This window comes from Gambusia affinis, linkage group LG06, assembly GCF_019740435.1.
Source record: "Gambusia affinis linkage group LG06, SWU_Gaff_1.0, whole genome shotgun sequence".
NCBI classification, from domain to species: domain Eukaryota; kingdom Metazoa; phylum Chordata; class Actinopteri; order Cyprinodontiformes; family Poeciliidae; genus Gambusia; species Gambusia affinis.
In genome coordinates this window covers 4,317,477-4,331,907 of record NC_057873.1, presented here as the reverse complement: position 1 = coordinate 4,331,907, position 14,431 = coordinate 4,317,477, and the positions used below count along the sequence as shown (strand labels likewise).

The window sequence follows — 14,431 nt, the reverse complement described above, 5'->3', positions numbered from 1 at the left end:
ATCCTGGTCCTCTGTCTCTTGTACTTTTTTCTGCTGTTAAAACATTTTAATCTGTTAACATGTCGTAATGGGTTTTTACAAGCCGCCTTTAAATGCAACATGAGCATGAAGACGCTCCCATCGGTTTTACAGCTGTGAGGCAGAGAAATGTTGCTGCTCGCCATGTGTGTTACAGTCATAGCAGCAAACTAGCAAAAGGCAAAGAACTTTGTAAGAAATTTGAGTAACGCTGTTTGACCAAGATAAATAAAAATAAAAGTAAAGGTAATTTTATTTATATAGCACATTTTCAGCAACAAGGCAATACAAAGTGCATAAACATAAAAATATAAAACTAAATGGTAACATCCATGCCAACATGGTTTCCCCTTGTGTTTTATAAGCCTGGCGGGCCACCAGGCTTTATTTGGTTTCTTCATTATCTCCCCTGGTGTATTTAAATTCACCTGTTTCTTTATTCTGTTCGATCGTTCTGTCATGAGACACCATTAGTAGGATAAGGAAGAGCAGATAGATGACCTGGTAAGTAAAATTTTTTTCTTCTTTTAATGAAACCAGAACTGTTTGCACCACCATGTGCGAGAGTTCTGGTTTCACTGAAGAAGAAACTTTTAGACTTACCTGGTCATCTATCTGCTCTTCCACATCCTACCAATGGCATCTCGTGACACTCCTTGGTGAAACATAGTATTGTCAGCATGTGAACACAAGCTACCAACTTCATAGAACAAAGTGACAATTCACGGATGAAGAATGAAAACAAAACTTTAAAAAATATTAATTAGGATGAAACATCTGAAGTGCAAAAATTTAATTAAATGAAAAACCCGATTTCATTTAATCGATTCATTTAAATGAAAAACCCTTTAGTTTTTAGGATTCTTAATATCGTCCAATAACATGCGCCATATATCATGTTAGCATATATACTAACATATATATATATATATAGCATATATACTTTCTACATGTCACGTCATTATTGTTTATTTTGAATTAATTAACATGGGTATTGTATATGAAAGGTCATAAGTAAAACCTTTCTAAAATACATAACCGTTTGCTTATGTCCTCCTAGAGTCTGGCTAACACTAGTTTTAGCAGTTAAAAGTTATTGAATTAATAAGTTAAACTGAAAAAGTTTAAAAGAACTTAACTTCCGTTGTCATTGCTGAATCAAAAATGATTCAACAAGCCAAACAACTGATGACGATGAACTTCTCATCTGACTCTCCTGCAGGACTTCACCTTTACCTGCCCTGAAGGTCCCGACAGCATTGACCTCAATCCAGAGTACAGCAGCTTTGCCAGCCTGCCTCGTTCTCACAAAATCATTGCGACGCCGCGATGAAAGAGAAAAAGCAAAACTTTATTTAAAAAAAATAATAACAAAAAAAAAATCACGATTCTTCTTGATTTTATTGGTTGTTGGCAAAAATGTCATTTAAACATTACCGCCACCTGGTGGTATGGAGTGTGGTTCTCTAAACATAATAACACAAAGTATTAGGGCCATACTAATAAAAAATAAAATTATGTGAATGAAGTCATAATATTACCAGAACAAAGCTGAAATGTGAGAATAAAGTCATATTATTTTAACTTTATCATTGTAATTTTTAAAACATTTTTTGTAGCATGAAATGCCGTAGTAAGAAACATCTGTTGGGATCTTTTATGAGTAAAAAATTGTTACTGTACTATAACTTATTGTTAAAACACATAACTATTAACTATTGAGTTTTTTAAAAAACTTGACAAGGTGAAGGCCAACATTTTTACTTTCTCAAGTGGAGCATTGCAGTTTTCATTATGATTTATAGGTACGTAAAACTTAGAAAAATTAGAAATTGCTTCGGTTTTATTTCAATCATATGGAAGACAAAAAAAGAGCGAACACAAGAAGTCTGTTGAAAGAGAAAAAACAAAAACCGAGAAAACATAGCAACAAACAACATATGCATAAATAACAACAATTATAGAATCACAGAAAAATACAGGGAACAAGTCGATATGAGACGTGTTCAGTGGGAACAGCAGCCTAACATATAATTCAGATATGGTGTTTACTCTCTGGTCTCATTATTTTTCCAGACAGAACCAAAGTCTATGATTAACACTGCAAAAACAGAAAATCTTACCAATATTTTTGATCTGGTTTCTAGTGTAAATATCTTATTACACTTGAAATAAAGCAAAACCAAATTATAAGTCAGTTTTCAGCAACACATAGGAGCTTGTTTTAAATGAATAATTCCTTAAAGATCATTTCACTTATAACATGGGACAATGTTTGGTTATAATTTAAACAATCTGCTAGTGAAACTAGTACTTTCTCAACAATATTAAGGAATTATTTATTTAAAACAAACTCCTATTTCGCTGAAAAACTACTTGTAAGTTGGTTTTGTCTTATTTCAAGTGTACTGTCAACTATCTGCACCAAAAACCAGACAAATAATACTTGGTAAGGTTTTGTTTTTGCAGTGCAGTGTGATATTACTTACTCCTGCAGAACTCCAACAATTAAAACATGAAATCAGATCATATCTATGTACCCAAAACATCTGTTCCCAGTAAAACCTGCACACTGCAAAAACACAAAATCTTACCATGAATTTTTGGTCTAGTTTCTGGTGCAAATATCTTATTACACTTGAAATAAGACAAAACTATCATACAAGCAACTTTTAAGCAAGATATAGGAGATTGTTTTGAGTCAATAATTCCTCAATATAGATGAAAAAGTTCTCCATTGGCAGCTTATTTCCAGACATTCTCCTCATGCTGTGAGTGAAATAATCTGGAAAATGGAACTAGAATTTGGTTGCTAGGTGACGAGTTGGGCTTGGCTGGGGTTGCTAGGTAACGGTGCAGCGGAGTATTCTACCAGTGGAACTAGAACTGTTTCATCAAAATAAGGAATTATTGATGTAAAACAAACTTCTATATATTGCTGAAAGGTTACTGATAAGTTAGTTCTGTCTCATTTCAAGATATTTTCATTGGAAACTAGACCGCATTGTTTCTTTTGTTTTTGCAGTGCAGTTTGACAGGCGGTCACACAGAGCGGCATACCGATGAGCTGCATGTGTAAGATGATAAGTTCCAGGTCAGGCGATCCCGTGGAGCCGTGCGTCACGCTGCCCGGCTGTCGCTGCTCGCTCTGACCCCTGTGTCTGTCGGACGGCGGGGATCGCTGTCCAGGCGGCTGAAGGCTTGTTAAAAATCCATCAACTTGCTCAGAGGATCAGCTGTCATGGCAGGTTTTATTTAACCTTAATCAAGACTTCAACGGGTCAACAAGTTAAACATGTAGTTCACCTCATTCTGTACTGCTTCATATTCTATGTGTTTTTGATTAACAAGACAAAGTCTCACATTTTTCTAGTGTAAAAGACTCAGAACAATCAGAATGATGTTTTCCGTTAACCTGAAAACAGGAACACGGAGCGTCGGTTTATAAACGGCTGAAGATAAAGTTGTGGATGTTTTATTTTAAATGTTGGGCAGGTGATATTTATGTTTTACTAGTTTCTTGACATCTGGGGCCGGTGAGATGTTACTGTGAGGTAACTGGGGAAAATACTGGACCTAAGAAAAGAGAGAAAACAGAGAAAGGAGCATTTTAACAGGACAAAGAGACCAGTAGACAGAAAACACAGCACATTTACTTGAGTACTGTACTTAAGTACATTTCTTGACTATCTGTACTTCACTTGAGTATTTATTTTTTGGGAAACTTATAACTTTTGACTCGACTTCAGTTCTGGGAAGCTCGTCGGTTCTGGTTCCTTTTGGCTCAGCATAATACAACTAACTGCGTGTTAGAAATATTTTACCAAAAAAGAGGAGGAGGAGTAAATTCCCCCCCCAAAAATGTTTTCTAGAGCAATCGAGGAAAGTTTTACAGAAAGAAAAACTGCTCAGAAATTTTTAGATTAATCTCAGAAAATTTGGAGAAAAAACTTGAAAATTCTGAGTTTTGATGAGTTGAAAATTTGCTAGAAAAAACTCAAATCTAAAAAAAAAAAAGAGACTAATCTGATAAATTTGAGAAAAAATGTCCTCAGTTTTTATATCTACAATGGTCCTAAAAGGTTTCTCCTGTTTTTCATTTTTCGGCGATTCAGGAAATAAAAAAACAAAAAAAAACATTTTTATACTGAATTTTTTATAGGTGGTGCAGATTGTTTTTAGCAGAGTCGTCCTCTGTCTCAGTACATCATCAGGTAGTTTCAGCAAGTTGCAAGATTCTGTGAAAGCATTCAGAAAACAATACAACAAAGTACTGACATAAGAAAATATAATTTGTATTTGGGCTGGACCATCTGGCTGAAAAACACATCCGGTCAGTCCATATCAAAAATTACTGATGAGTTGTTATTTTTGCTTTAAATATTTGAAAAACTGGCAAACTGCTGGAGTTATCTTTCCTGTTTAATCCAGATTTTATTCCACGTTGTTGTTTTGTTCAGCAGCTGTGAGGTGGCAAAACATTAAACTGCTGCTGCGCAAGATACTGGACAGGTTGTTGCCAGGTAACCAAAGAGCGAGAGAGTTAGTTGATTCCTCCACCCTAGGTTAGTTAGCCGGGAAAGGCTGAGTGGCTAAAGCTTTTCCTCTGCCTGCATCTCCCAGAATGCTGTGCGGTTCTGAATCTGAGTTCAGTGAAATTATTAAAAATTCTTTCAGACGTATTATTTATCTATCACAATATATATTATCGGTTTATAGCTCAGCCCTGATTAACACTTTTGAATACTTGAGTATTTTCCAAAGTAAGTACTTCCATACTTGAACTTTTGACCGAGCAACTTTTACTTGCAGTTGAGTCGGATTTTACCACGAGTATCAATACTTTTGCTGAAGTACTGGAGCTGAGTGCTTAAAAGTCTGATGAAGGCGTCTTTACCCCAGCTTGTCTGCGCCGGGACGCTTTGTCATGTCTTCTCCCAGGGCGCTCCACTTCCCGGCCCCAGTGGTTCCCGGCCTCATCCTGAAAGTATGGCAGCTCCAGCAGCTCCCCGCAGGACATCCGCAGGGACGGGTCCATGACCAGGCAGGACTGGACGCAAAAACACCAAACACCCGTCTCAACACCCACTGCATGCGCGCTGAACAGCTTCCAGGGAACATCACGCTAGAAACCAGGTCGTGCTAATAAAGAGTTCAGTCTGAGAGATAAATAGTTACTATAAAGCAGGGGGGTTAAAAGAGCGGCCCGCGGGCCGGTTGTGGCCCGTGGGCTGATTTTGTGTGGCCCTCAATTTGAAAATGATACGGAGACCTTTAAGTTGTAATTTTGTTCAAAATGGAAAATGTAATGTACAGAACACAATGTTTATATTTTCATAACCAAGATTTAACAAAAGGTAGAAAAGGCTTTTACTAAAACAATGCACCCAACAGCTGTTATTTAATTTAATGAACTTGATTAAATATAATAAACATTTTGAAAGAAACTGACCCAAACCTGGTTTTTACCACTGAAAATAGATTTATTCAGTGAGCCGCAAAAACAAAACAAACAGCAAACGTGCAAAATTTACAAAGGCATATTTGGGCCATTGTAGATAGTAAAACTAAAGTCAAATTTAAAAAAAAATTATAGTAGTAAATTTTCTACAATAAATTTGGAAATTTCAGAGTTTCAAAAGTGTAACATTTCCAACACTTTTTCTAGAAGATTTCTGAGATGAATCTTTAAGTCTTTAGGTTAAAAGTCCCGTTCAATTTTTGGAACTAGAATAAATATCCATCTTAAAAAAATCAGCTGCTTTGTCTGCCTGATTTTAGGTTTTGTTTTTCTTTGGCCTGTGAATACTTTTGATTCGACAATTTTGGCCAAAGGTTTGGACACTCCTGCTATAAAGCATCAGAGCAAACATTCAAAATCTCACGGTTTGCAGCCGCCTTTGATAAATTAAACATGACGTTTTTACAGGAGAATCTGTGCTCTCCCGTCCTGGTTGAGCTCTGCTTACCGCCTTACTTTCACCTGATTACATGAAACAAAGACCGCTCATTAAACTCGAGTGCCAGGCCTTCAGTCCAAATCAAGCCTCAGGTTTTAAGAAGACTTTTAAAAACCTGAGAGATTCAGTCTTTGTGTTTTCTCTCCCTACAGTCCGGCAGACTCGGTTCGATTCAGGACCAAAGTTGCAACATTTGTTACATTTTCACCTTCTGTGGTTCTCTTTCACACTGCACTGTGTGAAACGATCCAAACTAAATGAAAACCTGTTCACCTTCTCGCCTGTGGGGCGCTGCACAAAAAACTACTGAAGGAAACGACATGAAAACCTCTGAACAAGATATGAGTGCCACAAAATGAAAACAAAAATGGAGTGGAGTCACATTTTAGCGGTTGCAGGATTTTTTTGTTGTTTTGGTAAAACATCATGACACATTTCTCGAGCTAGCGCTAGGCTAGGCTAGGGTTTGGTTGTATTTTCCCAGAGTTCGTATAGGGAGGACTAAACAAGGCCTGGTGCACCCTTAAAGAGACAGAGGCCCAATTAGAAGGCGTTAGATCACGAAATCTAATTTCATTAATATCATGTTTGATATAAGCAGCATTTTCATGACAACTGAAGCTAACATAGTTACTTGACTGTGTGAAAAAATAGCACTATGTGCCAGGAAAATACAGAACACTGTCCCTTTAAATACCGCCCTCATCAAAACCGATGTAACCTCTGTTAAATAAAATATATAAAATTTAAACGGCATGATGGCGTACGGTCGCCACACCCAGCCTGACAAAATGTAATGTTTTTACAGCTGTTCACTATATGATGTCTTCATGTTTTCATGATGTAAAGCACTTTGAGCTGCCCACTAATAAACTCGATCGATTGATTGATTGATATCTTCTAAGATCGATCGATTGATTGATATATTCTAAGGATGCCATTTTGTCTTGAAAGAGCTGCTGAAAATAAATTTCCTGTCAATAATGTGTAAATAAAAAGTGAGTAAATTATTAGAAATAAAATAAAATGTGTAGTTTCAGTACGTTAAATTTTATTTTGGTAATTTTACACCTGTGCTCATGTTCTAACCTTTAAACGTTGGACTAAATTGATTACAAATATGATGCAGATTAAAATAATTTTCTGCAGAAAGCTGAATTTATAGTAATCTGAGATAATCTGGAAATGCTTTAGCAATTCTGATCTGGAGGGATTATTGATCGATTATGTTGTAAATAAATGTTTCTTACCTTCATGACCATAAGAGCTTGGGGAGACGCTCCACAGAATCGCCTTTCCAACGGTTCCTGGGATAAAACAGGAGAAGTTAATGAATATTTTGTCCAAACGTCGTCATCTTTCGGTTCAGAATGCGTCTGTTTACCATTGTGTCCGGTTCAGGAATATTGACTCCGGAAAAGAAAACATTGGAACGGAAAATCTGTTGGTGGTGAGGAATCAAGTCACCTGGAGGAAGAAATGTGATTAGAAAACCATTTTTGGAGTTAATTTCCTTCCAACAAGTTCCAGACTAATAAGACAAGTAGACAGAAAGGAAACATATTTTCCAAACAGTCTTCTTGAATATGAAACAGTTTTACATTGCAGCAAGGTTCAGTCAATTAATCAATCAATTATTCTGACCATTAATCGATTAATCAGATAATAAAATTAGGACAACATGCAAATGTTTTTGTATTTAAGCCTTATTTTAATACAATATTAGAAATACATTAAAAGACGCATACAGCCAATTCAATTTCTTTTTTAAATAAAAAAATAAACATTTTGTTGTTAATATGTAGTTACTCAGAGTTTAATAAGTTTCCTTTAGTGAATCCTGGATCATTTGTAGCAAAGGATGCAATCGCAGCTAAATAAATACTTCTAACATCAACATGTGAAAATCTCAACCATTAAATATTTGATTATTTTTGGGATTAACGTTTGGATACATTTCTATGTACATTTTGCACAATTTTGTCTTAATTACTGCTATGAGAGTGTTGTTCTTTCAGCAATTAGCAATTTTTTCAATAATTGATTAATCACAATTAATTTGATTAGTCAGATTAATGAATCAGTCAGATTAATTTATTAAGTAATTCATTAATTAGTTAGACTAATCAACCCTAATGCTAATAAAATACATCTGAGTTTGGGGTAATAAAAGTTTTAGCAATTAGCAATTAGCCTTTTTGAGTCTTACTAACTTAGTTGACGATTACTTCAATAATCAATTAATCATGATTAATCTGATCAATCGTTTCGGCCTTAGTGCTAATAAATATATTTAAATTTATGGTAAACAAAAGTTCAAATGTATAAATACTTTAGAAAGGAAAGTGTTGTTGTTCCGGTAAATGGTCTTTTTTTCAGTTTTACTAAATTATTTGACAATCATTTCAATAATCGATTAATCACAATTAATCTGATTAATCGTTTCAGCCTGAGTGCTAACAAAATACATTTAAGTTTGTAGTAATAAAAGTTTAAAGGGTGTGAATACTTCAGAAAATCACTGTGTATTCACAAAGAGAATCTATTTTTCAAAGCGTTGTTCTGAGTACCGAGAGTTTTTCGGATGAGATAAAGCTGGTCCACATCAGACTTCCCGGGCCAGAGAGGGTTTCCGCTTAGAAGCTCTGCAAAGACGCATCCAACAGCCCAAACATCCACAGGGGGTCCGTACTGAGTGTCCCCAACCAGCAGCTCCGGGGCCCGGTACCAGCGGGTCGCCACGTAGTCTGTGTAGTCATCCTCTGGTCCTGCTGCGTAAACAAACACCGATAAAAAACAGCAATTGATTAGCTAATAATGTCAAATTAGACATTATTTTAGCGTTGCAGTTTGGCCGCCAACCAGCAGATGGCGCCACTGGTCTTTCTTAACAGGAGCAAGATGATACAAGATGGCTGCCGTACCAGAACGGTCAACAGTCTGATGTCGGATGTAAAATTCACTTCGGTTTTCCAATATAGACACTCGACAAGCTCCATAAGTTTCACTTCAATTTCACGCTCATTCAGCCAAAGACGGAGCTACGTCCGGTTCTCAGTACGATAAATTGATTTGCTACGAAGGAGAAGATAATATGACAAAAGTTGAATAATTAATAGAGAAAAACTGTAACATAAAGCCAATCAGGAAGGTTGATTTTTGAGAGAAGTTGTGAGTTGAAGTACTTTAAATATTCCTTCAAGAGCAACCAGATACTTCTGCACGAGTCAGAGTATCGCTACATATTTTTAGCGGAAATTACTCAGGAAGAAGTACTGAGCAACTGATTATTAAATTATAAAATTATTGATTAAATGCAATTAGTTACTACCCAAATCTGTATAAATATGTCGAAGTTTAATGTGAAAAAACAAAATTTTCCTGCTAATCAGTATCTAATACAACCGACAGACAACAATGTTAACATTTAATGACTTTTAAAAAATAAAATTCAACACATTCATTTTTAATGGAAAATTAATCCCATCAATAACAAAATTACGACTTTATTTGTGTTATTTTACTTAAATTTTTATTTTCTCGGCCCGCCAGAACTTCTACTTGAACAGTTTTGGCCGTTCCTATAAACATTTACCAAAGATACTGAGCACTAACTAACGTAGAGGAAAGGATTACACAGCATGTTGACATGTGGATGTATGGTAACGTTACCCTGAAACCTGAAGCAGGAGACACACACACACACACACACACACACACCGACTGACTGAATGCTCCTTTTGTGCAAAGGAGTCATTCAAACACAAGAAAGTGAGGAGGCTATCAGCAAAGACCTGCTCCATGTTCCATGCTGAATAAGTCATTAGAGCTGCATTAAGACTAAATGTACATAAACACGCTGGCCTCTGAATAACCTTACTCAGAATGCGGGCGAAGCCAAAGTCACACAGCTTGATGACGCCGCTTTTAGTGAGGAGGATGTTCTCTGGCTTTACATCACGGTGGATGCACTGAAAAAATACATAAAGAAATGAAAAAACGAGGCAGGGATTCAGAAACTATCATAGAAAGTAGGTTTACAACAGAGAGATAAGGTTACAGTGTGTTACAGACGACAAAATACTAAATATATGAGAAAGAAAACTACAGACAGTTAAAAGACAAAATGCCATATATAAATATATTTGCATATTTACGTACATATGTATCTGGGTCCATAAAAATGTGACCCGTCCAGTTGATGGTTGATTTGTGTAAAATTATTACCAATGTAATTTTCTTAGAATGGAAATTGTTAAGTACAACAAAAACTATTTGTGTTTTTCTAATCTGCGTTGATTCAGAGACGTTCACCAAACAGACGACTTTTCTGCACCCAAATCAGCTTTTGTTGAATTTATTAAAATGTTTTGAAAGATTCTGTTCTTAAAACTGAGGATAAATTTGTTCAATCGAGCCAGGACAATTTTCCTTTAGTGCAGCAAAATCCTTTCTCTCTTGGGCTCAACAATACAATTAGGCAACTTTATTTGTGTGATAGATTTTCTCTGCCCACAATGAACAATTTTGACTCCTGTGGCAAAAAGTTTGGACAGCCCTGCTCTAATTAAAAATACTTCAAATATAAAAGTGTATATCTGTTGCAGAAGAATGTTTATATTGAAGTAAAAAATCCACTGACGTTGTGTTTGTGGCAGAAGTTCACGGCTTGCAGAGTCTGCCACACGATGCTTTTCAGCTGAGCCTCCGGGACCCTGCAGACAAACGAACACCGACTCACTCCTGAACTTTTCCACCTGTAATATTTTTCTCATGTTATACTTCAGGTATTAAAAAACGACACCCAGGTAACCCTAGGCCAACTCAAACAGCAGCAGCACCTTTGTTTCCACGAGCAGCTAGAGTTTCTGCTGCACTGCCTTCTGGGAAAAAAAACCCAGACACCAAGTCATTGTGGTCTGGTTTTCTGTCTGAGCTCTGAGGACAAAGAAAAATCCATAACTTGAAGTTCTGATTAAAAACTGTGAGTGGAGTTGTACAGTAATAAAGTAAAAGTACTTTGTTTCGGTACTTAATTAGAGTTGAAGAACTGTTGGCAGCAAAGCACTGCGTACATTTAGGATTCAGCTTTTACTTTAACATAAATACACCTTTATGTAACCTGTCAAATAAAATAAGCCTGTTTATTAGTACGAAATAAACAATAAAGATGTAATGACGCATGTTGGAGCTTTTTTCCTGTCCTGGTTACTTTGAACAATGGCAGATGAAATACTGAGCTCGGAAAAACCCATTATGACACGTCGACAACAGGTTAAGCCCTTGTAATCTCTAAAAAACAAAGTGCGGGGGATAGAGGGCACAGATAGGGGAAGTACGGGAGCCCCTAATGTACCAAACTGAGATAGAAATAACAGAAAGTTGGTCACTCTGAGGTAAAAAGAAAAAAAAAAACAGTTGACTCTGTGGGTGGGCAATGCCCTCCAACACCCACCCATGCTGCAGGCCCTGCACAGAACTACCTACTGATGTGCTGTAATTTGCAGCTTTTCTTTTAGTGGATAAGGCACCACTAAGCCCAGGGGCCCTGACCCTTGGAGACCCGGCCCTGATGACGATGCATGAAAACAAATTTCTCTGCAGAAGGAAATGTTTGGTCAGATTTAATCCCAGGCAATTATCTAAAACAATTAAATGTCTCCTTATACAGTTTATGTAAATACCTGATTTAAAATGTATTTAAAATCTTGTTGCAGGAATTTTCATTTCTGCTACTATTCTTCTTCAATCAATCCGTTTGACAGATACATTGAAAAGCAAACCATATGGTTCAATTACAAGTATCCTAACATCCCTTCTACAAATAATTATCTCTACAATTTAGGATTTACTGTAAGATAAATAAAATGACTTAAATCTCATTTTTTCCAAAAGAATGTACTTTGTATGTGTTTTAAGATGAATGATCTGAATGAGGGAAAAAAATAATGCCTTCATGCACAAATAGGAGATTAATTAAAATTTTCCTGTGTAATCAAAACACATTAAAATTATTTTTTAAATTTTATTTTCCTCCTTCCCATAGGCAGATTTTTTTTCCCTTTTCTTGGCAAGCATGAAATGATGCAAAAGAATCCAAATCAGCCAGAAATATTAGGATTGGTGCAAATCTAGTAATCTCCTTTAGAAAATTCAAACCAAAAGCTCTTTTGCGTCCAGTAAACACATATTTCCCTGGACTTCATCTTATTGCAACCACACCTTTCACAATAACACATTTTTCTGGAGGTTAATTTGTCCCAGATATTATTGCGATAAACGATAATATTGTTGTTTTGAGAACATTTTCAAGTAATACAATGGTAATAACGGCATAATAATGCAAGAACACATCGTCAAAGATCAATAAGCTTTAAATTCTGATGAATGTTTAACACTGGAACTGGAAGACATTTTAAATATCCAAAATAAATATACAAAATAACAGCAGCAATGCATAAAATGATTCATGAAGTAAAAACAGCCAGTTGTGACCACAGCACCAAATTAAATACTTTTATCATCCAGTTTTTGGTAGAAAGAGAGAAACAATAAATTATGCAAATGGTAATTATTGACCTCATTTTAATTTATCCTGCAATTAATTGATTTATTGTGACAGAGCCTTTGATGGTGTGTTTATTGTCTTACCCTTGGGGGTGTTTGTCCAGCTCATTGAGGACCGTCTGTTCACAGAACTCAAACACCAAATGGAGCCGTCTTTTTCTCCTGAAGACTTCCAAAAGGTTGACCAAATTCACATGTTTAAGCTGCTGTAAAACCAACAGGTGAAAAACAAAACAAAAGCTATAAGTTAAGGCTCCATGTTCTACATCAAACCTGATATTTTAAGGCGACACTACTCCTCTCACCTTAAGCATACGCGTTTCTCGCTGTGCAATCTTTTTGATGACAGGATCATCTTCAGACTCCACAAACTTCTTGATGGCAACTATTTGGCCCGTTTCTCTGTGCCTGCACTTGAACACCACACCATAGGAGCCCTCGCCAATTTTGGCCAGTTTTTCATATTTCTCCATCGAGCAATTTTAAGTTACTATCTGCAAAATAGGCAAGAAAAAAAAAATAGGACTCAGTTTTCAGCAGACTGACCGGATGATTGCTTCTAAAGTTAATAATTCATGCAGACCTAATGTTTTCAAATTGTTTCCTAGATGTTGAAAATGAGCTCGCAAATACTCACGTGCAGAAACTAAATTAGCCTCCAAAACAGCAAAGGTTTTCTACAAATAAAAGTTCCCAAAGCTTCTTACAGGTCTTTGTACTGTCATTGTCATTGCTTCACTAAGGAGGTGACTGTGCCGTCTGCCCTTTTACTGCGTCATTACTATGGAAACCGCCTGAGGATTGCTTTCCCTCTTTGGGGCTCCGTTTTCTAATTTATAAACATTTCAAATTACAGTAAATGTTTAGCTGGCGCCTCTGGTCTTTGTTTAGGCGGAAAGTGGTCAGATAGAGAACTTAATTTACCTCTAATAACAAACGTGGGGGTTAAAATAAGCAAGAATACAAAAACACATGGCAATTCACAAAGCTACGTAAGCTAAAAGCTCTTACGTGGATATACGTACGGCGTAACCAGGGAGAAAAGCAGTAGGAAACGGCTTCAGTAAGCAGACAGTAAAATACACAATATTCAGTTCGTTTAGTGTTGAATTCATGGACTTACGAGACAGTAGAGTTAATGTCGAGGAGTTGCCCAACGTTATTTATAATCCTGACAGATTGGAGTAGGTTTCTTTTGGCTATTTAAAAAAGTTTTACAATTAGCATAAAAGGTTAAACAAGCGCACCAAGATTTCTACGTAGACGTAAACAAGTACGTAAGTACACGTTCTGTTACCATGGAGAAAATAAGTGGCTAACCATAGTTGCTAACAGTAAAATATACCTAATACAGCCTATTTGGTTTTATTTTAATATATTTAAATTGTTTAAGTAGACACAACATAATCATCCATATATCACGAACGTAGGAAATAGTGCCAACTATTTTTATTAAAGTTCTATGATCGTTTTTGGCTACTTAGTTTCGTTGGTTGTAACCATGGAGACAAGAAATGGCTAACATCATGCTGTTAGCTAGCTGTTATTATTTTTTTGTAACATTGAATCTACGGTAAAACCTTCCTTTTCCCCCCAAATAAGTGACTCATTTTTTATATTTTTGTATGTTATTTTAGGTTTCGGGAACTTCTCTAATTCAAGTACTTCTCTACGTCTCTCATTTTAAAGTAGGCTACTGTGGTTTTCAACTATCCAAGTAAGTTCCGTTACTGTTAAGTAAAGAGTCAAAAATCTGATCGGAACGCGGCCTGTCACCCAAAGAGCAAACATTAGAATAAAAGATACAAGACGCAAATTCAGATTAGACTTAGAATAATGACAAGTAATCATTTTTATATCAAAATATAAGAAAACTTGTGTCTTAC

The 14,431-nt window shown here is 36.1% G+C and overlaps 1 protein-coding gene across 7 annotated transcripts in view; it reads right to left on the bottom strand.

Moving 5' to 3' along the window:
• Nucleotides 1-1,545: 1,545 nt before the first annotated feature.
• LOC122832894 (cyclin-dependent kinase-like 1) overlaps nt 1,546-14,431 on the bottom strand; it is a 38,222-nt gene continuing 25,336 nt past the window's right edge. Inside the window, exons 1-10 of one of the 7 annotated variants that reach the window (XM_044120113.1) lie at nt 13,669-13,818; nt 12,851-13,039; nt 12,630-12,751; nt 10,621-10,693; nt 9,859-9,949; nt 8,549-8,746; nt 7,363-7,445; nt 7,229-7,285; nt 4,916-5,068; nt 1,546-3,594 (exon numbers count right to left, since the gene is read on the bottom strand). In XM_044120113.1, coding sequence (XP_043976048.1) covers nt 3,499-3,594; nt 4,916-5,068; nt 7,229-7,285; nt 7,363-7,445; nt 8,549-8,746; nt 9,859-9,949; nt 10,621-10,693; nt 12,630-12,751; nt 12,851-13,018 — 1,041 coding nt within the window. In that variant the 5' untranslated portion in view covers nt 13,019-13,039; nt 13,669-13,818 and the 3' untranslated portion in view covers nt 1,546-3,498. Of the gene's footprint in view, nt 3,595-4,915; nt 5,069-7,228; nt 7,286-7,362; nt 7,446-8,548; nt 8,750-9,858; nt 9,950-10,620; nt 10,694-12,629; nt 12,752-12,850; nt 13,040-13,182; nt 13,395-13,469; nt 13,819-14,431 lie in introns of those variants that run through there. The other 6 variants (XM_044120114.1, XM_044120110.1, XM_044120111.1 and 3 more) reach the window with 6 other exon arrangements.